The sequence below is a fragment of the Macaca mulatta genome, chromosome 20, assembly GCF_049350105.2.
Source record: "Macaca mulatta isolate MMU2019108-1 chromosome 20, T2T-MMU8v2.0, whole genome shotgun sequence".
Taxonomy (NCBI): Eukaryota; Metazoa; Chordata; class Mammalia; order Primates; family Cercopithecidae; genus Macaca; species Macaca mulatta.
The window spans coordinates 62,149,322-62,174,320 of record NC_133425.1 but is presented as its reverse complement, the minus strand read 5'-3'; the positions used below and the strand labels follow the sequence as shown (position 1 = coordinate 62,174,320).

Sequence of the window (24,999 nt, the reverse complement as noted above, 5' to 3'; positions counted from 1 at the left end):
AAAGTACAAAAATTAGCCAGCCATGGTGGCGGGCGCCTGTAATCCCAACTATTCGGGAGGCTGAAGCAGGAGAATCACTTAAACATGGGAGGCAGAGATTGCAGTGAGCCAATCAATATCTTACCAGCCTGGGTGACAGAGACTCTGGCAACAAACAAACAAACAAACAAAACGAAACCAAAAATGGCTATTGCTATTTCATTATCGCCTGGCACAAGAAGCCGTGACCGAAAGTTGGAGTGTAAGGGCGACTATTTTGGTAACTTCATCAGCCAGTCCTCTCTGCTTCTCTTCCTGCTTTTTGATGCTGCCAATCATAATTTGCCTCAGTTGTGGAAATCTGACAACCTGTTAGTATCAATTCTGGTTTTGTTTGTTTGTTTGTTTTGGTGATGAAGTCTCCCTTTGTCACCCAGGCTGGAGTGCAGTGGCGCGATCTCGGCTCACTGCAAACTACCTCCAGGGTTCAAACGATTTTCATGCCTCAGCCTCCTGCCTAGCTGAGATTACAGGCATGTGCCACCACACCCAGCTAATTTTTGTATTTTTAGTAGAGACAGGGTTTCACTGTGTTGGTCAGGCTGGTCTGGAATTCCTGGCCTCAAGTGATCCAACTGCCTGGGCCTCCCAAAGTGCTGGGATTAAAGGTGTGAGCCACTGTGCCCGGCCCAGTTTACTTACCAAATACGAAAATATTTACTCTGGTCAGTTTGCTGGTGCCACCTCGAAAGTACTCTCCAAGGGCATCCGTAATCTCGTGATTAGCAAACAAAAAAGTTTTTTCTTTTATACATCTTCTTGGACATCTCTGTATAATTTGTACACGTGACATTTGCTCACTTCAAGGTTGTTATAAGTTAAACTATTTTTGACTCTTTGGTTCCCTTGAAGTTGATGGCTTCTAGTATCACTTTATCTGAGCCCTTCTTGTTGGTCAACAGGTAGGTTTTTTTGTTTGTTTGTTTGTTTGTTTGTTTGTTTTTTGAGACAGAGTGTCGCTCTGTCGCCCAGCCTGGAGTGCAGTGGCTGGATCTCAGCTCACTGCAAGCTCCGCCTCCCGGGTTTACGCCATTCTCTTGCCTCAGCCTCCCGAGTAACTGGGACTACAGGTGCCCACCACCTTGCCTGGCTAGTTTTTTGTATTTTTTTAGTAGAGATGGGGTTTCACCGGGTTAGCCAGGATGGTCTCGATCTCCTGACCTCTTGATCCGCCTGTCTCAGCCTCCCACAGTGCTGGGATTACAGGCTTGAGCCACCACGCCCGGCCCAACAGGTAGTTTTTATTTCAGCAGTGAGTAGATTTCACTGTGCTAGAGAAAATGTTAACATTTTGCTTTGTCCAATGTCAGACAAAAAAATGTTTTGCTTGTAACAGCGGAGTATTAGAAACCATCTAAGTGCCTACCAAGAGGGGATCAATTAAATTGTGGTATGTGTATAGAGGTGTATATGTGTGTATTTATGTAACTACATGTGAATACTATGTAATTATTAAAAGTAACATCTATATGTGGAAATACCTGTGGATACACTATTTAGCAGAAAAAGTAGGCTAGAAAACAAGATGTATAATAATGTATTTTATGGTTTAAATAGGTGTTATAACATGTTATTTCCTTATTTAGTGTATAGCATTTTATCATTTGTAGATCCCTTTTACATATATTTTTGCTTGGGTTTTGAACACAGTGACCATTGAGATTTGGAGAGGAGGCAGGTATCATTTTATGGGTGAAAAGCTAATAGGGAAATAACATAGTGAGGCAGTAAGAACTGGAGAGATTGAGAATCAAATCTTGGCTATTACATCCTGGCACTGCTTCTTGCTATCTGGGTGTCACAGAACCTTAATTTCCTTGTCTGTAAAATGGGGCTAATATCTACCTCATAAGGTTGTGCTGGGGAACTAAATGATAAAAAAACAAGAAGTGCCTATCAGATGTGGGATTTGTAGGTACTTGTAATCAATGAGTAATGAGTAGAATATTAATGTTTTATGACAACAAGAGTTTTCCCTCCCTGATATATTATTTGTTGCTGCATAACTAATTACCCTAAAACTTTGTGACTTAAAACAAGACATCTTAGGTGGTTCACAGTGGTTCAGACCAATAATCCCAGTGCTTTGGGAGGCTGAGGCGGGAGGATCGCTTGAGGCCAGGAGTTTGAGACGACCCTGTCTCCACAAAATAAAGAATTATCTGGGCATGGTGGTGTGCACCTGTAGTTCCAGCTGCTCAAGAGTTTGAGGTGGGAAGGTCACTTGCGTCTAGGAGTTCAAGGTTGCAGTGAGCTATGATTGCATCATTGCACTCCAGCCTGGGTGACAGACGAAGACCCTGTCTTAAAAAAGCAAACAAACAAAAATCAGATCTTTATTTTCTTTTCATTTCTGTGTGTCAGGAATTTGGGGGGTGGCTTTGCTCTGGTTCTCTTAGGAGGTTGCAGTCAAGCTTTCGGCTAGGGCTGTGTCATCTGAAGGCTTGCCTGGGGCTGGAGGACCCATGTCTAAGATGGCTTGTTCAACATGGCTGTTGGCAGGAGGCTTTAGGTCTTGGCACTTACACTTCTCCATAGGACTGCTTGAGTGCCCTCAAGACATGACAACTGGTTTTTCCCCATCATGAATGATCCAAGAGAGAGCAAGGCAGGAAGCATGCTAACTTTTCTGACTCAGCCTGTGCAGTCACACACCTGTGAAGTCATTTCTGCAAGGTAATAGGTCAGCCCTGTTCATTGTCGCAAGGGTCTTCTCACTCTCCTCCCAGCTTCTGCCCTCGTCCTCACTGTAGTCTGTTCTCCACGAAGTAGCTGGTGGCCTTTTAAGACCCAAAGGAGATCCTGCCACTCTGGTGCTTCCATCATACTCACAGTGGGAGCCGCAGATCTCACTGCACCCAAGGGTTCTTTGGGTCTGACCTCCCTCCTGTGATTCTCCCAGGGGCCACCTGACCCCCTTCCCAGGGATCTCACCTCACTCCTCCTTCTGCCTCCAGTGTTCTTTCTCCAGACAGCTGTCCCTTATATTTGGCAACTCTGTCTCAAATAGCACCCTCCAGGGACACTCTGTCTAAACTTTATTTATTTTTATTATTATTTTTTGAGGCAGAGTCTCACTCTATTGCCTAGGCTGGAGTGCAGGGCAGTGGTGCGATCTCAGCTCACTGCAACCTCTGCCCCCAGGCTCAAGCAGTTCTCTTGTTTCAGCCTCCTGAGTAGCTGGGATTACAGGCGTGTGGCACGATGCCCAGCTAATTTTCGTATTTTTAGTAGAGATGTGGTTTCACCGTGTTGGCCAGGCTGATCTCGAACTCCTGACCTCGTGTGATCCACCCGCCTCTGCCTCCCATATTGCTGGGATTACAGGCATGAGCCACTGCGCCCGCCTTAAACTTTATTTTGTTTTATGTTAAATTTCTTTTAGACAGAGTCTCACTCTGTCACCCAAGCTGGAGTGCAGTGGCATGGTCACCACTCACTGCAACCTCTGCTTCCCAGGTTCAAGAGAGTCTCATGCATTAGCCTCCCTAGTAGCTGGGATTACAGGTGTACAGCACCACGTCCGGCTAATTTTTGTATTTTTAGTAGAGACAAAGTTTTGTCATGTTGGCCGTGCTGGTCTGGAACTCCTGGCCTCAAGCTATCCATCCGCCTCAGCCTTTTGAAGTGCTGGGATTACACGCATGTGCTACCTTGCCCAGCTAATTTTTGTATTTTTAGTAGAGACAGGATTTCGCCATGTTGGCCAGCTGGTATGGAACTCCTGGCCTCAAGCAATCCACCCGTCTCAACCTCCTGAAGTGTTGTAATCCCAAAGGGATTACAGGCGTGAGCCACTCCTCCTGGTCTCTGTGTCTAAACTTTCAAACACCTTTGCCCCAGCTATGCTTTGTTCAGCTTTCCTGCTTCCATTTTTCTCCTTCGTTCTTATCACTGTCTCACTCACTCTGTTTTTAAATGTAATTCAAAAAAAAAACCTCCTGTATTAGACTGTTAGCTAAGAGCAGGAATTTTTGTCCATTTTGTTCACTGCCACAATGAATGGTCTATTAGATTTGCATATCCATGAAGCCATTTTTATGTTAATATTTAAGAATGTAGGTGTTACCTCCCCACACAAATATGGTTGAAGTTAGCATACCAGAAACATTTGTAACTCATCAGTACAGTGTGTTATTTCTTGCCCAGGATTACTAGATCTGATTACTGGGGTGAAAAAAAGGAGAAAGTTTAGGAGTTTCCCTTATGTGAACTATTTCTTTTGTGAATTGATTGCAAGTTAGGCATGTAATTCAGATGGAGAATTAAAGTCTGTGGTGCCATAGAGAATTTTAAGAAGAGCCATTAGGAGAAGCACAGTGTGTATATTTAATGACCCATATCTTTTGTGTTATTGACAAGTAAACATTTCTATATTACTGTGTACAGCATGATGTTTCTAAATGTGTATACAACGTGGAATGGCTTAATCCAGCGAGGTAATGTGCAGTATCTCACATACTTACCTTTTTTTTTTTTTTTTTTTGGTGGGGGGTGAGAACACTTAAAATCTACTCTTTCTGTTTGTTTGTTTTGTTTTTGTTTTTTTTGAGATGGAGTCTCACTCTGTCGCCCAGGCTAGAGTGCAGTGGCGCGATCTTGGCTCACCACAACCTCCGCCTCCCGGGTTTCAAGCGATTTTCCTGCGTCAGCCTCCTGAGTAGCCAGGATTACAGGCGCCCACCACCATGTCCATCTAATTTTTGTATTTTTTTTTTTTTTTTTGAGATGGAGTCTCGCTCTGTCGCCCAGGCTGGAGTGCAGTGGCCAGATCTCAGCTCACTGCAAGCTCCGCCTCCCGGGTTTACGCCATTCTCCTGCCTCAGCCTCCGGAGTAGCTGGAACTACAGGCGCCCGCCACCTCGCCCGGCTAGTTTTTTGTATTTTTTAGTAGAGACAGGGTTTCACCGTGTTAGCCAGGATGGTCTCGATCTCCTGACCTCGTGATCCACCCGTCTTGGCCTCCCAAAGTGCTGGGATTACAGGCTTGAGCCACTGCGCCTGACCTTAATTTTTGTATTTTTAGTAGAGATGGGGTTTCACCATGTTAATCAGACTGGTCTCGAACTCCTGACCTCAGGTGATCCACCTGCCTCTGCCTCCGAAACTGCTGGGATTACCGGTGTGAGCCACCACGCATGGTGGAGAAACACTTTTAATAACTATACTACAACTTTTATGTTCAGAAATTTTTGCCTTTACTCTTACCATATCTAAAATCTACTCTTAACAATACAATGCAATACATTGTTGTTGACTAAGTCACCATATTGTCCAATAGATCTCTTGAACTTATTCTTTCTGTCTAACTGAAATTTTGTATCCTTTGACTAAGAAGACTGGCATCTTTAATGTGTTGACTTAGAAAAGACCACATATTGTTAGGAAAGAGGTTCTGTGTAGAAGACAATTGACAATGGGAAAGGCATAACCACTGTTCCATTCACCTGAAGACACTGACCAGGCAGCCAGGAATTGTAGATGTGGGTTTTCTAATGGCTCATTCAGCCCCCCGTCTGCTGGCTATGTGCAAGTTACTGTGCTTGGTGTCTTGGGAGTAGATGGGGATGGACTGCCCTGCCCCCTAAAAGCTCAGGAGGCAGAGGCTGCAAGATGGTAAGGATAGAATGCAATCACAGGCGAACCAGCTTTCCTGGTAGAGAGTAGGATAAGCTGATGTCTGGCAGGGAGAAGCAGTCAGGGAAGACATGGGGAGGAGGTGGCGGCAGCATCAAGTGGAGCACTGGAAAGCAGCAGTAGGACTTCAGCAGGTGGAGAAAGGCCCTAGAACAGCCTGTGCCTTGGATGCTGCTGGCACTTTAATGATCTGAAGATCTCATCAGAAAGCAGATTCTGATTCTGTAGTTCAAGGGGAGGAAGCAAAGATTCTACATTTCTCACAAGCTCTAAAGGACAAGTCTCTAGAGGACCACAGAGCTGCCTGCCTCTGCTTCCTTGTCCTGTGAAGTGGAGGCCAGCCTGGAAGCAGCAGCACAGGCTTCAGATGCCATTGAACTGAGCGGAGCGGGAGCCCAAGACTGATCTGGCTTTAGGTGCTCGAAACCTTTCTTTGATCACAGGGCCATTAACTCTGCCTTTGGGCCTCCTCCTTCTCCTGAAATCCCCTTTTAAAAGTTCACTTGGTAATTTCCATCGATATCTATTTGATTTTATGATCTGTGAACTCTTAGGACATATTGCCAGAATGTTGCTTTGGTCCTTCAGAAAAAAATTTATTCTTTTTTCTTTTTTTGAGATGGAATTTCATTCTTGTTGCCCAGGCTGGAGTGCAATGGCACGATCTCAGCTCACTGCAACCTCCACCTCCCAGGGGTTCATGCGATTCTTCTGCCTCAGCCTCCTGAGTAGCTGGGATTACAGACATCTGCCACCATGCCTAGCAAATTTTGTATTTTTAGTAGAGATGGGGTTTCTCCATGTTGTTCAGGCTGGTCTCGAACTCCCGACCTCTGGTGATCCACCCACCTTGGCCTCCCAAAGTACTGGGATTACAGGCGTGAACCACAGTGCCCAGCCTAGAAATTTATTCTATTATTGGTAGATTTCTTAATGTTTTTTTTAATAAGCTGCCATCTTCTTGTGATCAAGTTCAAAAAATATATTTTTTAAAACCATATGAATTAATGAGGTGGGCCTCTTGTTCCCGCCTAATTGGGGGAAGAGGAGATTATATCAATCATCATTTTAAAGCTGTCAGGAGTCTCAGTTAACCTGTGTAACTTTAGCAGGAGCCACCAAGGTAACTGCAGATGGCCTAAGTTGGATACCATCAGAATTCTGCTCTTGCAGTGTTTGGGATAATTGTGGTGGAGACCATGAATTAGAAACACACATAGGCAATACCCACTTACTTATTGGTGGCAGGGGAAGACCTAGAAACATCGTAGAGATGTTTCTGCTTCCTCCCAAGGGCCAGCAGTTTACACCCGCGGGCCACATCACACCAGATTGATTTTAGTGTATGTGGTGGGCCTTCACTGTTTACATTAGTAATTTGATCCTTTCATTAAGACCCCTGCACCTATTCTTTGTGTAAGAATTGAAGCAGGTCTGATTTCCGACAGTTACAATGCTGTCCCCAGTATATTGGGGCAGTATATTGTTGTTGTTCAGTGTTATTTAAGCATGGCAGGTACGTATGTCCACAGATGTATACTAAATATATACATACATATATGTTTCCAATTTTCTTCCTAGATCTTGGCCCTGATTGCATTCATCTGTATAGAGACCATCATGGCGTGCTCCCCGTGTGAAGGCCTCTACTTTTTTGAGTTTGTGAGCTGCAGTGCGTTTGTGGTGACTGGCGTCTTGCTGATTATGTTCAGTCTCAACCTGCACATGAGGATCCCCCAGATCAACTGGAACCTGACAGTGAGTACAAGTGGCCAGTCTGGCCACGAAAGGATCACGTGCCGGTTGGCTCCAAGGAAAAGTTGGAATCTCTCTAGGTTGTGTTTGGTTCTAGTTCATTTTGATCCTTAAATATTCCATTTTAATTCAACTGTGAAATTTTAAATTTCTTTACTGGGTTGAGTAAAACTACAAAATAAGCTGAATCTTAACTAATGGGGGAAACATCGTAACAATTATTTTGGCCACTTTAAATATGTCATTTCAGTTTTGCGATCATCTGAGAAGACTGGTCATGTTGATATTTGGAGAATATGGGAAATAATACGGTGTAGACATTTACATATTTTTCAGACTGCACCTAAAAGCCATTTATAAAAATACTGATTCTGGAAGAATTGAAAATGTGAATGAAAATGCCAATAACTTACAGAGCCTAGGATTTTTTTTTTTTTTTTCGAGGTGGAATGTCACTCTTGTCGCCCAGGTTGGAGTGCAGTGGCATGATCTCGGGCTCACTGCAAGCTCCGCCTCCCAGGTTCACGCCTTTCTCCTACCTCAGCCTCCCGAGTAGCTGGGACTACAGGTGCCTGCCACCATGACCGGCTAATTTTTTTGTGTTTTTTTAGTAGAGACAGGGTTTCACCGTGTTAGCCAGGATTCGCCTCAGCCTCCCAAAGTGCTGGGATTACAGGCGTGAGCCACGCGCCCAACCTGAGCCTAGGAATATTATTAAATTCAAAGCAGCTAGGAGGACCTGGGGGGTTTGGTGGTTTGATCAGAAAGTCTTGAGTGGAAACCTGCCCTTTTCTCCCCATGGTTTGGATTCTTAGCCCTGTTTGGCCACCCTTGTTAATCAGACAGGAAGCACAGAGCTGGTCAGTCCTAGGCTCCCTTTCCTAGACTGTGTCCTTACTGTGCTGAATGAGAAAGGGATTTTAATATCATTTGGTTTTCTTGATATTTATTTGCAAATTAGCATGTGCAAGAGCTTAAAGGGAGTCAGTCAGGGAAATCCACGTAAGCATCGTCGGCTGCCTCACCCTGCTGTGCCTGTGGGATGAAAATGCCGTGGAAACCTCAGCTGCTGAGGGGGAAGCAGGAGGAGAGTGCCTCAGACCAGCTACCCTTCCCTGAGATCGGGAGCCACACAGAAGCCACACATGGCTCTGTGTGTGGCTGCTGCTGGGCCCATGAGAAAGTGTGGGCCCCAAGGAGGAGGCTGGAGCTGCCATCTCCTTGGCAGGGCTGCTCTCCCGGTGTGCCCTGGGTGGGGAAGGTCCTCCTTACAGGTGCTCTCTGGGTTGTCCTACCTGGCACAGACTCCTAAAGGAGGAAAAAGGAGAGCTGCTGATCTAGAAAAGTAGATGTCAGTTAAAAACTAAGCTGTTTTTTGTCTTAGCACCGAAAGCTGAGAAAAATGTGGTGGTATTTTAAATTTAAGCTCTAAAACCTCAAGATAACTAGAAGCATTTTGTCTGAGTTTTTGTGACAGGTTGTAATGTCTCAACTATTTTTAAAATGAGGTTTATGTTATCCATAAGAAAATGCTTACAGAGCATGTAGTAGACAGTTTAAGAGAACTTTGCAAACCTCCTGCTGTTAAAATGCTCATACCATGGATGCAGGGTCAGGGTCAAGGTCAGCATCTTGTTCATTGCTATCCTACTTGCCTGGTGTTCCTGAAGCCTGTCAATAAATACTTGTTGAGTAAGGGGCTGGGCTGTGAAATCCTGCGGGAGGACCTATTTGACAAAGAAGCAGCTGCTGGAAAGGTTAAGATTGGGCCTGTGGCTGAGTGGTGATGTGATCACTTGAGAATACCGTCCTGTTCGTTGGGATCCATTCCAGGCTTTCTACTCTTTTGGAGCAGATAAAAGCTGTGTGTTTGCCCAACAAAAGGCCATATATATTACATGAACTTGAGGAGATGGTACCTTTTTTTTTTTTTTTGAGATGGAGTCTTGCTCTGTCGCCTAGGCTGGAGTGCAATGGCGTGATCTCAGCTCACTGCAACCTTTGCCTCCTGGGTTCAAGTGATTCTCCTGTCTCAGCCTGCTGAGTAGCTGGGATTACAGGTGTGCACCACCATGCTCAGCTAATTTTTGTATTTTTAGTAGAGACGAGGTTTCGCCACATTGGCCAGGCTGGTCTCCAACTCCTGACCTTAGGTGATCTGCCCACCTCGGCCTCCCAAAGTGCTGAAGTTACAGGTGTGAGCCACCACGTCCAGCCAAGATGGTACCTATTAAAGGCAGCTCGTGTCCAATGTTCTCTGAGAGGGGTGAAAAAGTGAGCTCCTCAGGGCCCATCTTAGCTCATCAACTCGCTACAGAAGGGTTAGCCTTGGCTGTGTTGTGTTTCTATAACAAGGTGGTGGGAGTACTGGGAGTATTTTTGTCTCCAGCAGAGCCAGCCTGATGGTTAAAATAGGGTATGATTGGTATGGATTTAAAAACACAGGTCATTCCCGGAGCCCAGGTTGACATAAATATGGATGAGAAATGATAAATAAGGAGGACAATGCATAATTTTCTGCAAGCATAATTTGATGGAATTTGAAAGATTCTGTTAATGTCAAGTTTTTGGTTTGGGTTGTGTTTTCTTTTTTGGATGGATTGTGGGACTTGTTCTTCGATATATATATATCTCAAAAAAGTATATATATATATACTTTTTTATTTTTTGAGACGGAGTTTTGCTCTTGTTGCCCAGGCTGGAGTGCAATGGTGCAATCTTGGCTCACCACAACCTCCACCTTCTTGGTTCAAATGATTCTCCTGCCTCAGCCTCCCGAGTAGCTGGGATTACAGGCATGCACCACCATGACCAGCTAATTTTTTTGTATTTTTAGTAGAGAGGGGGTTTCTCCATGTTGGTCAGACTGGTCTTGGACTCCCAACCTCAGGTGATCTGCCCGCCTCAGCCTCCCAAAGTGCTGGGATTGCAGGCGTGAGCCGCCACGCCTGGTGATATTTGTTTTGCTCTGTGTCCTAGGAGCTCACACACTCACATATTCCACCCCTGTTTACTTTGATTAGTGCCACAGGGCTCCTCCTTTCCTCCCCTTCCCTTCTGGGATGTGATGCTATCTAAAAGGCATGTCTGATCCTCCCCCATCCCAAAAGCCTGCCAGTGGCTCCTACTCAACTGGCCCTAGAGCCCAGGGCCAGCTCAGCCAGACTTCCCTGAAGAGGAGCTCTGCACCTGCCTTCTCTACTTCCCCCTCTCCTAATCTCTCTTTTCTAATCTCTTATTGTCAAATTCTGAAAAAATTATGAAAGTAAATATGGAGTTTAATATACAGTCACCACCTGGGTCAACAAATAGGAGATTGTCAACACCCCAGAAGCTTCCCATGTGTATTTTCCAGCCAAACACACCTCCTGCCCCTTCCCCCAGTCCACCATCCTGACTATGTGGTGGTCTTGCCCAGTTCATCTTCAGCCCACTCCAGTCTGGCGGCATTGAAAGTCCCCTGGTCAGGAGCCTGGGATGGGGCCTCCGTGTTCCTGGATCCTCTGGTTGCTCTTGGGTTCTCACCCTACCCAGCGTCCTGGCAGTGTCTGCTATGGGGCACTCTGTCCCTCCTGCCATACTCTCTCATCTTGCATCCTGACCCCCCACACTGTCCTGTTTTTCTTCTTCCGCTTTGGTCACCTTTTCTTAGTGGGGTCTGTGGCCCCGGAGACCTCTTAGGCCTCTATCTCAGAACCTAGGCCGGGTGCTGTGGTGGGTTGAGAACAGTTGGCAATCTCCCGTAGGGTCCACTGGCTGAGCCCTGAGCCCTTGTGTTTTTTTTTTTTTTTTCTGATACCAAATACATTTTCCACACCAAGCTGTTCTGTAATTCTTTGACTCTGACTGGATATTCAACAGTTCCATTCAATTCTGACACTAACTCTCAGGGTTAGCACAGATCCCACAGGTGAGGGCCCAGTCCCACAAGATGGCCCCACTTTAGACACCAGCTGCAAAAGGGGCGCCGAGGCACTTCTGTCTGGCTGAGTACAGATTCGATGGTTTCCACCGCCCCTCCTCAGGTTCAGTCATTTTCTGCAGTGACTCACAGGACTCAGGAAGGTGCTTTACTTAAACAATCACTGATATGTTTTAAAGGATAAAACTCAGGAACAGCCACATGGGAGAGATCCATAGGGTGAGGCCGTCAGATGCAGGAGCCTCTGTCCTTATGGAGTCAGAATGAGCTCCACTCAGAAGCTCCCCAGACCCCATCGTTTAGATATTTTTTCTGGAGATTTCACTAGGTAGGCATGACTGGCCATTTGGTGATTGAACTCAATGTCCAGCTCCTCTAACTTCCCTGGAGGTCCAGGGGATGGGGCTGAAAATTCCTACTCTCTAATCACCCGGCTGGCTTTTCTGGCCACCTGCCCTTATCCTGAAGCTGTCTACCACCCTATTCCCACAAAAGTCACTTCATTTAGCGTAAACTTGGGTATGATTGAAAGGGACTCATTATGAATAACAAAAGACGCTCATATCACTCACGAGATTCAAGGATTTGATTAAATATTTTTCATTGTAGCACACTCATTCTTTCTGGGACCCAGTTTCCTCATCTATGAAAGTAGAACAAAACTTGTTCATTTTGGATCATAATTTAGAATTCACTGGGAGTGATGTGATTGGCACAGTGACTCCATAGATAGTAGCTGCTACTGTCATCAACATTATAATTATCCCTTTGATCCTGGGGCCGTTCAAGTACAAGTGAGTGCAAAGCGTGGGCCGAGTGCTTGCAAACGTTCTTGTCTCCTGGATGTGTAGGACAGAGGCTAGAGCCAGCCACACAGCACATTGGTTTGAGGGCCAACCAGGATTGCAGTGACAGCCCCAGGCTGATTCTGTGTACAAATATTTCATCTGTTATCAGTTCAGCCTTGATTTGTTTCATGGCCCAGGAACTCAAGTGCTTGATGCTGACTAAGATTTGCAGTATTCCAGTATTGAGCCTTTCAAATTGTGTGAATAATAAGTGCTTATTGTAAACAAAACAAAACAAAACAAAAAACAAACCCCCAAAAACTAGAAGATAATAGGTAATTAAAAAAAAATCATCTGATGACTGAAGAGAAATGAAAACTTGTCCACACAGAAGCTTGTAGGTTCACAGCTACATTATCTGTAATAACCAAAAAGTAGAAATAAATGTGCATCAACTGATGAAGGATAAATAACATGTGGTGTATCTATACAATCGACTATTATTCAGTAATAAAAAGGAATGAGTACTGATACATGCTACAACATGAATAAACCTTAGAACCATTATACTAAATGGAAGAGGCCAGGCACGAAAGACATGTTATATCATTCTATTTGTATGAAATGTCCAGAATATTTGTATATTTGTGGCAGAGTTCACACACACGCGCGCGCGCACACACGCACACACACACACACACACACAAATGTCCAGAATAGGCAAATCCATAGAGACAGAAAGCAGATTGGTGGTTGCCTAGGGTTGGGGGAGGAATGAGGAATAACTGCTAATGTGTACGAGGCTGTTTTTGGAGTGCTAAAAACGTTCTAAAATTACATTGTGATTGAATTGTATACTTTAATTGGGTGTATGTTATGGTATGTGAATTATATCTCAATAAAGCTGTTTAAAAATACGCGATATGACCCACTGAAGGGTAACCACTTAAAACACTTGAGTATGAATCCTAAACTGTTCTCTCTAGGCTGCTTTTCGCATATGCATTGTGTTGTGATATGTGAGTGCAGAAAAATAGAACCATTAAAGTCATGCATTTTCATTTAGATTATTGTACCTTCCATGTTAAATATACAACAACATCATTATTTTTAATGACTGCATAGTGTTCCATTATGGAAATCCCATTTTATTGAACAACTCCCCTATTGAGCACTTTGCGTGCTTCCTTATACTTAGACCTTTTCGCCTTATATCATTTATTTATCCACTTTTTTGGAGACAGAGTCTCATCCTGTCCCCCAGGCTGCAGTGCAGAGGCGAGGTCTTCGTTCACTGCAGCCTCGACCTCCTGGGCTCAAGCAATCCTCCCACCTCAGCCTTCCAAGTAGCTGGGACTCCAGGAATGCACTACCATGCCTGGCTAATTGTTTTGAATTTTTTGTAGAGACAGGGTTTTGCCGTGTTTCCCAGGCTGGTCTCGAACTCCTGAGCTCAAACAATCCACCCACTTCAGCCTCCCAAATATTGGGATTACAGGCAGGAGCCACCGTGCCTGGCCCCCAGTATGATTTTTTTTTTTTTCCGAGACGGAGTCTCGCTCTGTCTCTCAGGCTGGAGTGCAAAGCTCACTGCAACCTTTGTTTCCCAGGTTCAAGTGTTTCCTCTGCCTCAGCCTCCCGAGTAACTGGGTTACAGGCATGTGCCACCACACCCAGCTAATTTTTGTATTTGTTTAGTAGAGACGTGGTCTCGCCATGTTGGCCAGGCTGGTCTAGAATTCCTGATCTCAGGTGATTCGCCTGCCTCGGCCTCCCAAAGTGCTGGGATTACAGGCATGAGCCACCACTCCCAGCCCCCACTATGATATTTAAGATGGATTTCCAAGTGTAGGATTCATAGGAAAATGACATGAACCTCTTTAAAACCCTTGATACCTATTGGCAGTGGTTTTCCAGGAAGTTGTGTCATTGAAGCCCTTCTTGTTGGTCTTCTCACTATCTCCAACACACACGCTTACCCCAGGTGTATAGTCTGCTAGTCCCACAGGTGAATAGTAGTATATGATTGCCAATTTAATTTTCATTTCTTTGGCTATAAGTAAATTTGAATATTTGTTCCTGCTTATTACCCAGTAGTATTCTTTTTCAAATTGCTTATGTATGTCCTTTTCTCACTTTGTTACTTTTTCTCATTAATTTGCAAGAGCTATTTATAAATTAAAGATATTGAACTTTTTTTTTTTTTTTTGGTTTTTTGGTTTTTGAGACGGAGTGTCACTCAGCCACCCAGGCTGGAGTGCAGTGGTGCGATCTTGGCTCATTGCAACCACCGTCTCCCGGGTTCAAGCAATTCTCCTGCCTCGGCCTCTCGAGTAGCTGGGATTACAGGCACCTGCCATCACGCCTGGCTAATTTTTGTATTTTAGTAGAGATGGGATTTCACCATGTTGGCCAGTTTTGTCTTGAACTCCTGACTTCAGGTGATCCGCCTGCCTCAGCCTCCCAAAGTGTTAGGATTATAGACATGAGACACTGCGCCCGGCCAAATTTTTTTTTTTTTTGAGACAGAGTCTTGCTCTGTCACCCAGGCTGGAGTGCAGGGGTGCAGTTTTGCTCATTGCATCCTCTGCCTCCCAGAATCCAGCAATTCTCCTGACTCAGCCTCCTGAGTAGCTGGCACTGCAGGCACCCACCACCACGTCCAGCTAATTTTTTGTGTTTTTAGTAGAGACAGTGGTTCACCATGTTGGCCAGGGTGGTCTCAAACTCCTGACCTCAAGTGGTCCACCTGCCTCAGCCACCCACAGTGCTGGGATTACAGACGTGAGCCACTGTGCCTGGCCAATATTGACCATTTTGTCAAATGGTTATTTAAGGTTTAATATTTGTCAAGATTATACTTGAAGGTTTCTACATTTGGTATAATGCTTAGAAAGTTCTTCTTGACCAGGGTTATTTAAACACACACACATACTTTTGTGGTTTTGCTTTTTAAATGTAATTTTTATTCTCTTTGATTTATTTTGCTTTAAGGTGTTAGGTAGGAATACACATTTTTGAAAGTATTTGTTCAATAGTTGCTTAACATTGTCATTTGTTTCCTCACTACCTTTCTTTTTAAAATACAGCACTGTGTTTCAAATGGCACTATTCCATTGTCATACTCAATAGAATTAGCAATATTTAATTTTATTTAATATCCAGTTCATATTCAGATTTTCCCTTTGTCTCACAATGTCTTTTTTTTTTTTTTTTGAGACAGAGTCTTGCTTTGTCACCCAGGCTGGAGTGCAGTGGCTGGATCTCAGCTCACTGCAAGCTCCACCTCCCGGGTTTATGCCATTCTCCTGCCTCAGCCTCCCGAGTAGGTGGGACTACAGCCGCCCGCCACCTCGCCTGGCTAGTTTTTTGTATTTTTTAGTAGAGATGGGGTTTCACCATGTTACCTAGGATGGTCTCGATCTCCTGACCTCGTGGTCTGCCCATCTCGGCCTCCCAAAGTGCTGGGATTACAGGCTTGAGCCACCGGGCCCGGCCCACAGTGTCTTTTTACTTTTTTTTTATTTGTTTTTGAAACAGAGCCTTGCTCTGTCGCCCAGGCTGGAGTGCAGTGGCGCGATCTCGGCAAACTACAAGCTCCGTCTCCCGGGTTTACGTCATTTTCCTGCCTTAGCTTCCCCAGTAGCTGGGACTACAGGTGCACACCACCAGGCCTGGCTAATTTTTGTTGTATTTTTTGGTAGAGATAGGGTTTCACCATGTTAGCCAGGATGGTCTCAATCTCCTGACCTCGTGATCCGCCCACCTTGGCCTCCCAAAATGCTGGGATTACAGGCGTGAGCTACTGCGCCCGGCCAACATTTGTTTTGTTCAAATCTTGATGCACACAAGGTCCCCGCAAATAGCTCCATTCCCCCAGCCCTGCGCTTTTGTTGTTGTTGTTGAGACAGAGTCTCTCTCTGTTGCTCAGAGGAGTGCAGTGGCGCATTCTGGGCTCACTGCAACCTCTGCCTCCCGGGTTCAAGCAGGTCTCCTGCCTCAGCCTCCTGAGTAGCTGGGACTACAGGCGCATGCTACTATGCCCAGCTAATTTTTTTTTTTTTTTTTTTTTGAGAGGGAGTCTCACTCTGTCGCCCAGGCTGGAGTGCAGTGGCGAGATCTTGGCTCATTGCAACCTCCACCTCTTGGCCTCTAGCGATTCTCTTGCCCCAGCCTGCCGAGTAACTGGGACTACAGGTGCATGCCACTGTGCCTGGCTAATTTTTTGTGTTTTAGTAGAGATGGGGTTTTGCTATGTTGCCTAGGGTGGTCTCGAACTCCTGAGCTCAGGCAGTCCACCCACCTCAGCCTCCCAAAGTGCTGGGATTACAGGTGTGAGCCACCACACCTGGCCACGGCTAATTTTGTATTTTTAGTAGAGATGGGGTCCAGCTAATTTTTGTATTTTTAGTAGAGACGGGGTTTTACCATGTTTGCCAGGCTGGTCTCTATCTCCTGACCTCAGGTGATCCGCCCACCTCGGCCTCCCAAAGTGCTGGGATTATAGGCATGAGTCACCATACCTGGCCCCCCTTTTTCTTTTTATTCTGTTGACTTGTTAGAAAAACTGGGTCGTTTATCCTGTAGAGGGTCCTGCAGTTGAGTTGACTGTGTGCACCCTCATGGTAGTGTTTCACATGTCCTTCTTTCCCCATCTCTGTGACCTAGTTATTGGTCTCAGGGCAATGTGGTACCATAGCAGCTGCTCTGATAATTGAAATGTTTTCTGATCTGCTCTGCCCTTGAGGCAGCCACTTGTCACATGTGGCTACCGAGCACTTGAATTGTGGCTAGTGTGATTGAAGAGTGGAATTTTTTATCTTATATGAATTAGTTTAACTTTAGTCACACATGGCTAGTGTTTGCCCTATTGGACAGCACAGTCCTAGAAGCTCAATTATATTTAGATTCATCTTTTAAGCAAGTGCTTCAGTATTTAAATATAATTCAGTGGGATTTGAGGAGGCAGATATGTTATGCTCTTATTGGCAGTTGCTGGCATTTTTTTCCCCTGGTTTAATCTGGTCCCTTAGCCTCAGATCATATTGGAAGATTATTTTGTATCTTTTTAAAATAGGCTTTTTGAAATTTTTTTCCCTGTATTCGCTGATCCCATTCATCATCTCATTCTCCATTCACTATTGTTAATGATCATTGCTAACACAAATTTAAAACTATGGATACTCCTACAACTTTAACATTTTTGACTGTTTTCTCTTTTCTTTTTCTTTCTTTCTTTTTTTTTTTTTTTCGAGACGGAGTTTCGCTCTTGTTGCCTAGGCTGGAGTGCAATGTTGCAGTCTCAGCTCACGGCAACCTCCACCTCCCGGGTTCCAGCAATTCTCCTGCCTCAGCCTCCTGAGTAGCTGGGATTACAGGCATGTGCCACCACACCCAGCTAAATTTTGTATTTTTAGTAGAGACGGGGTTTTTCCGTGTTGGTCAGGCTGGTCTCGAACTCCCAACCTCAGCTGATCCGCCCGCCTCGGCCTCCCAAAGTGCTGGGATTACAGGCATGAGCCACCGTGCCTGGCCTGTTTGTTTTCTAGCCCTTTGCTGCATCTCTATTTTTAAAAAGTCACTGTTAATGTCAATACTGTTTTATTTGATGTTTGACCTCACAGTGTATTATATTTTCCCCTTGTTTCTGAATAGTCTTTGCTTTGAGAAGTATATTCTATATTCTCTTTTTACCCCTATAGCATCTTACCAGAGCTGAGTGTAACTAAATGCTTTCTGGTTTGAATTTGTGAAAAATTTGCCCTGGCTTACGCAGGTCGTAGCTGAAACCCATCCTGCTGGCAGATGTATCTGAGCAGAGCTTTCCGTGAGCCAGGAGCAGGTTGGTTGTCTGCTGCAAGGCTCAGCACTGTTACGATGCCAGCATTGTCTCTTTACATCTTATTTTATTATTTTATTGAGACAGAGTCTTGCTCTGTCACCCGGGTTGGAGTGCAGTGGCGCGATCTTAACTCACTGCAACCTCTACCTCCCGGGTTCAAGTGATTCTCATGCTTCAGTTGCCCAAGTAGCTGGGATTACAGGTATGCACCACCATGCCCAGCTAATTTTTGTATTTTTAGTAGAGATGGGGTTTCACCATGTTGACCAGGCTGGTCTCGAACACCTGACCTCAAGTGATCCATCCACCTCAGCCTCCCAAACTGCTGGGATTACAGGTGTGAGCCACCGCACCAGCCATCTTTACATCTTCAAAAAGAGGAAATCGACCTTGGAGCCAGGCCAGACCAGAGGACCCATCAGGTGTTTATAGTGTAATCAGCCTGGCACTCAGGCAGTTTGGGCTTTTTCTTGAATTTTTTTTCCTATAGAGGTTTTAGAGGTACTCTGTTATGACCCAGGCTACTGGGGGCCTCAGGCCAAAGTGGTAATAATAGAAGTGACAGTAAATGTGTAAGCAACCGTAGCTGTGGGCCAGGCACCATGCTGGGCTCTTTACCTGTATAGTTCCATTTAATTCCTTCAACAACGCTGGGAGGAATGGGGTACATTCTCAGGTAAAGCACAGAAACAAAGTAGCTTGTCTAAAGTCATATGGGTGGTTTGGACCCTGCTTAGGCTGTGACCTTTCATTACCGTGCTATGTTCCCTTCTACAAATAAGACAGGAGTTAAATCTATGAAATGGTGGATGTGTGCTGTGTGAGAAGCTTAGGAGAAAATTCACCAGGCTTTAGTGACATAGAGGCTTGAAAGACTGCTTGAGAAAGAGCGTGAGGTCTGGCTGTGTGCTTTCTATGTGTGAAAGTTTGTTTTGAATGTCACATGTGAGTGCGGGGAATGCTGGAGGGATTTCACCAGTTTTAGTACATTCGGACCCCTGGAGAGCTTTGTCCATAGCAAGATGATTTGAGTGTGGTTTTTAAAGGATGGCACCAGACCTCTAAATGGTAATTACTGTTATCAATTTTGGTTAGTATTTCTTCAGAAAGGGTAGTGGGGTTGGTGAAAATGAAGATTTTGTGGTCGTGATTTATCAAGTAGTGTCATAAACTTTGCCTTCTTTTGTGTGACCAGTAACCCTGTGACATTGAGACTGAAATATGGAGCCACCAGGGAGGTTGGGTATTGTAGGTCTTATTTTGAAAGTTCTTCAGTTGCTTTTAGAGCAAAGATGGAATGGTTCTTCTCATTTGTTTTATTTTGTCTCTCTCTCTCTAGGATTTGGTCAACACTGGACTCAGCACTTTCCTTTTCTTTATTGCTTCAATCGTACTGGCTACTTTAAATCACAGAGCCGGAGCAGAAATTGCTGCCGTGGTAAGCAAACTCAAATGGTTAAAGCAGGCTGATCTGGGGACCTCCTGTGACCTGCTCGCCTGTCCCTGGCATTTGTCCTGCTCCCCCTCCTATGGCTTTTCCTTTGCTAAAGATGATGTTACTGGGCCAGTGGGGGTCCCAGTCCCTTCAGTGCTGTGGTTCTCAAAGTATGGGCCCCAGAACAGCAATCTCAGCATCTGTTAGACATCCTTAGGCTCCACTCCAGAGCTACTGAGTCAGAAATGTATTTGAATGAACCCTCTGGATGATACAGATGCATACTCAAGTTCAAGAACCCCTGCTTTGGTTCGTTTCCAACACAGTCCTTGATGATTGTCAGTGATGTTGTTTAAGAGCCTTACCTGGCCGGGCATGGTGGCTCACGCCTATAATCCCAGCACTTTGGAAGGCTGAGGCGGGCGGATCATGAGGTCAGGAGATTGAGACCACGGTGAAACCCCGTCTCTATCAAAAATACAAAAAAATTAGCTAGGTGTGGTGGCAGGTGCCTGTAGTCCCAGATACTCAGGAGGCTGAGGCAGGAGAATGGCGTGAACCCGGCAGGCGGAGCTTGCGGTGAGCTGAGATCACGCCACTGAACTCCAGCCTGGGCAACTGAGCGAGCCTCTGTCTCAAAAGAAAAAAAGAAAAAGAAAAAAAAGAAAGAGCCTTGCCTGCCTGGGAAGGGAGGGGAGGGTTCTTGAATGCAGTCATGATGCCGTTTAGCAGTCACATGACATTTCAAGGTGGAAATGCCATGGCGGGTGGGGACCAGATAATGTAGGACTTTCCCTCTGCATGCCCTGCATTTCTGTATTGCTCTCAGTTTATGAGGAACAGGTATCCTTTTTGTAATGGGGGGATTAAAAGGTTTATAAATGATTAAACTAGCTGTTCTCTCAGGTACCACTCAGGAGATTTGTCAGTCTTAATAATTAAAACTCTGTGCTTCTCACTCTGGAGCTGCTTCCTTGGAGCTGCCCAGTGAGAGGCAGGTGTGGGATGGGGGCTGTGATGTGGAACGTTTGGCCCTGTGGCTTGATTTGGGACCCACATGCAAAACCCTGATTTTCTGTCTACGTTACATTTTGTCTGCACTGTATTTTCTCATCTGGGACCAGAGGCCCTGAAGGTGCAGTAAAAGAGGTACTTTTGTGATTTTTTTTTCTTATAGGTCCACAATACTTCAAAGGAAACCTTAGGCTGTCTTTAGGTCAGGCAAGATTTTCTGTGTGTCACATGACTAGAGACTCAGCCGTGGTGTGACAGCCACACATCCAGCAGGGCTGGGCACAGGCTTTCCTTTGACTCTGAGCCACCCTGTCATATGTATTTGAAACAAGACTTTAGATTAAATGGGGCTGCTGAGAGGGGAAAGAGATCAAAGAATGAAGGCACAGGGTTGTAGTGGTCAGTTGGCAGAGCAGGAAGGGGCTGCACGTGGCTTGGGTCACCACGGAAGCCTTGGGGGGCTAGGCCACGTGCCCGAGGACTAACTGTGCTGGTGTGTTTTAGATATTTGGCTTCTTGGCGACTGCAGCATATGCAGTGAACACATTCCTGGCAGTGCAGAAATGGAGAGTCAGCGTCCGCCAGCAGAGCACCAATGACTACATCCGAGCCCGCACAGAGTCCAGGGATGTGGACAGTCGCCCTGAGATCCAGCGCCTGGACACGTGAGGACCTGCCTGGATCCTCCTCCCTCCCGTCCTTGTGCCCGTCTCTCAGTCAAGTTTTCTTTCCCTTGTTGTGTCAGATTTCCATGTGATTCAGTTGAATTTTGTCCTCTTTGGTAAAAGTTCATTTTGGGAAAGGGTTTCCCGAGTGGCCCAGTGGGCGGGTCTGCGGTGGAGTCAGGACGCCCATGTTCCTTGGTGTTTGGGGCTGTGGAGCAGCCAGTGTCACTGCCCAGGTCCACTTGTGGTCTTACCTGCCCTGAAGCACAGGCTTCCTTTGACTCTGAGCCACCCTGTCATGTGTATTTGTAACAAGATGACTTTGGATTAAATGGGGCTGCTAAAAGGGGGGGAAATATGAAGGAATGAAGGGACAGCATTGGAACGGTCAGTCGGCAGTGGTTCTCAGGCAGCCTTAGGCACCACCTGCTCCAAGTCAGTGTTGAGTCTGGCTGCCAGGATCCAACCCACTCCTCGTCTTCCATGCCAGGGCCCCCAGGCAGCCAGCACCAGCCCAAAGGCCACAGGGTTGGGGAAAGCTAATGTCCTATTAGGATGGCTCCCAGGGACCTGTGACTCATGGGAGGGTTACCTTTTGTTTCCTACTCTGATGAGAAATCACTTGATTCTTCCTCAAATGAATCAGCTTCCTGAACCCCAGATTCTTCTCCAGGAATATGGGGACCATCTTGTTTTCCAGTTTCCTGCCTACCCTAAGTACTTTGAGGCTGAACTGCAGATTTTCAGTCATTTTACCTTCTCAGGTAAAAGCCATGAAAGAAACAAGCCTATTCCACCAGCCAAAGCACTTGCCCATTTGCTGGCTTCATGGACTGCAGGTGGGAGGTATGTGGTTGTGTTAAAAAACAGCATGCACATGCGCACACGCGCACACACACACACACCCTCCTCTATTTTAGGGTTGTGTGCTAATTTTCTAAATGCCTGCAAAGAGTTCTAACGTGATTCTGAGCAGATTCGTCTAGGATTTGAAAATACTTGAATTTGCACCAGAACACACCCTTCCACCCATGTTTCAAAAGGCACTAACTGTTGCTTTGGGCGCCTCAGTGTCATAACTACAGACATCATTCTTGGGAGTTGTTGGGGTGAAAAATCCTAGCTGCTTAAGGTTTCTGATTGATTATTGATAAAGTGAAGATTATTGTGTGTGGTGAATGAGTTCAGTGAGTCCCCATGATGCAGTAGTTTTTTTTTTTTTTTTTAATTAGAGACTAATTATATCTTTTATGGAAAAAAGTTGGTTTAGTTTGTCAGGTTTTCACTCTTTGAACTGTTTTTAATGTTTACAAACCTCACTCTAGCTCTAACATTTTGTGTTTAGCCCTCACCAAAAAGCACTTACTGTGGTAGGAAGATTTTGCAGTAATGTGGAGAAATCCCCAAGATCAAGTGCTGACAAATGTTGACAGCTTTAGCAGTGTACTGCGTAATAAATAACTCTGAGGGGGCGGCGGGGGTCTTTGTGAGAAAGCGTCCCCTTATGCACATGTGGCATCTCATTCCCCGGGAAAGGATAGCATCTGATCTCACAGTGTTGATCAGGCAACACCGCTGGGCTGGGGTCGGAGCTGGGGTTAGCTCCCTGCACCAACACATTGAGTACAATCTGAGTTCGGAGCAGTGGCCCAGGCTATGTGGCTGAGCACCATGTCTGTCTCGGGCTGACCCTGCTAGCCTGTTAACAACTGTCTCCCCTCTGCTCCCACAGAGAGGGCAGCCAGGCCGGCTCACAGCTGGGTGTGCTGCCTGGCAGGTCTGTTGAGTGTGTTTGCAAAGTCAAAACTGGGCTTATCTCCCTTTAAGAGTCCCTTTTAAAATAGGGCCACAGAGGCTCAGCCTTGCATTAAATGGGGCGCACTTGGAAGGACCACCCTGAGCTTTATCAGAAATCTCTTGCTGGGAATCTTGTTACTTGGCCCCCAAAAAAGGCCACCTTTGAAGTGGGATTAAAAACAACACCATTCAGGTGGGCTTGTTGCCCAAGTTTTCCAGGTCACTTCAGTAAAACCACTTGATCATCTGGTGAAAGTGGGAGCAGGTGGTCGGCCTCCCGAGGATATGTTGTCAGCTGCAAGAAATAGTTCCGAAGTCACTGAAACTAAATGCAGATGAATGACCAAAAAGGATGCCACGCCACAGAGTGACTTACGAGTCAATTTGCATCTTCGTGATAGACTCTTCAGAATTATTTATGTCCCTGTAACTATTTAATATCCTTTGTGCCATGAGGTTCCCCCGTGGTTTTGTAAATGTTCTCCTTGTATTTAATTAACTCCCACTAGGACCGGAAGTGGTGCCATGGACACTTTCTAGTTGATGTAATGTGTGGTTGCACATCTCATCATGTATAGACCATGTGGTGACGAAAGTTCTGGAGGGAATAGGGTTGTCCACGGTGAACGTGAAGATGCCTATATTTTTCTTATATTGCCTCTGTGCAAACAGAAGACAATCTATATCTGGGGGCCTTAAAATGACCTCTTGGCAAATGGAAGGAAGTGTTTTTGCATTTAATAGTTTCAATAGGGACCAATATCAGTTTGGTTTGGGGCATTTGAAGGCTGAGTGACCTTAATTTTTCTCACTGTTCTGGTGGGTTGATATAGGTTTTCACATTTCAAGCAAAACTTGAAGAAACTGCAGTTGCTATGTGCATTTGGATTTGTTCCTGGACACTGTACAGCTGAAACCCTCAAGCATTTGGTGGAACCTCTGGTGGTTTTAGATGGATGCAAACACTGACGTCCTCAGAGAAAGTTTATTTTGGCACTGATTGGGTGGATTTGGTATTTTTTCCCTGATTCTCTTTGATATCCTTCCTTCACACTGCTGAAGGCAGGGGAGGGAAATACGCTTTCCCTGCCTTAAAGAGGGATTGCAGTCATGAAAGGCTGAAGATACTTGCTGGCCCCACATAAAGCTGGGAAGAGCAGATGCAGTTACAGATTAAAATCTCGTCAGATAAGTTCGACTTGAAGTGAACAGCCATCCGAGGGAGGTGACTTTTGTCTACAGAAAAAGCAAGAATGTGGCACCCTGCACAGCCCCAATACACATCTTCCTTGGCAACGTGAGCTAAAGCCAGCATGGGCAAGGCCAGCCCAGCTCTGAGGGCTTGGCCCTGGGAAGTCGGCGGCACCCGCAGCCCTTTGGGTCCTGTTACTGTCCCCTGGCGGGAAGGCTCACGCCTGTGGGCATCCACGGAATGTGTCTGACCTCCACCCTATGTCGGGTGCTTCTGGGAGAGCTTCGTGACTCAGTTGAAAACATTTTGACTCTCTTCAAGTTTGCAGTTTAATCTGTGGTTCTTGGAAGCTGTCCTAGTGAGTCAGCATTGGGTTAAGCCTGAGGAGACCAAGCTCCAGCACCTTTGTGCACTCATGTATATGAATTCTTGCTTGCAGTGAATGAGCCCTGAACAACCCTAGTGTGTGTCATGTCCTGCGTGTGGCCCAGACGTGTTTTCCTGTAGATTCACATGAGAAAACCTCACCTATCCATGTGCTCTAAGAGGTGGACTGAGGTCTAATCCCTCCCTGGCGAGGTAAATCGCCAGATTTTCTGTGGGTTGGTCTTAACACCTAGGAGATGAATAGAGCGTGGAGACACCTGACCAATTTAGTGATTCTGCAAGGCAGTGATGATTTAAGGGTTCCCATTGTCTCATCTGTGTTCAAAACAAAGCGATCATGAAGTCTTTGTGCCACCGCCTGACTGTCATCTTCTCCAGATCTTGTTTACAGAGAAATAATGACGTTAAACAGGTATCAGAAAGGGGAAAAAAGTTTCTAGGCCAAGAGCTACTGGTGGATTCTCTTGAGCAGAATAACAAGTTGCTTCCTGCTCCAGGGACTGCCATTAGCTTGTGAGGTCTCCAG

General features: G+C 45.6%; 1 protein-coding gene across 2 annotated transcripts in view; it reads left to right on the top strand.

Annotated features, from left to right (window-relative positions):
• The window catches only part of CMTM4 (CKLF like MARVEL transmembrane domain containing 4), an 81,315-nt gene that overhangs the window by 52,947 nt on the left and 3,369 nt on the right, over positions 1–24,999 (top strand). Inside the window, exons 2-4 of one of the 2 annotated variants that reach the window (XM_077984128.1) lie at positions 7,258–7,434; positions 19,323–19,421; positions 20,937–21,097. In XM_077984128.1, the coding sequence (XP_077840254.1) occupies positions 7,258–7,434; positions 19,323–19,421; positions 20,937–21,097 (437 nt within the window). Of the gene's footprint in view, positions 1–7,257; positions 7,435–19,322; positions 19,422–20,936; positions 21,255–24,999 lie in introns of those variants that run through there. The other variant, XM_015126334.3, reaches the window with a different exon arrangement.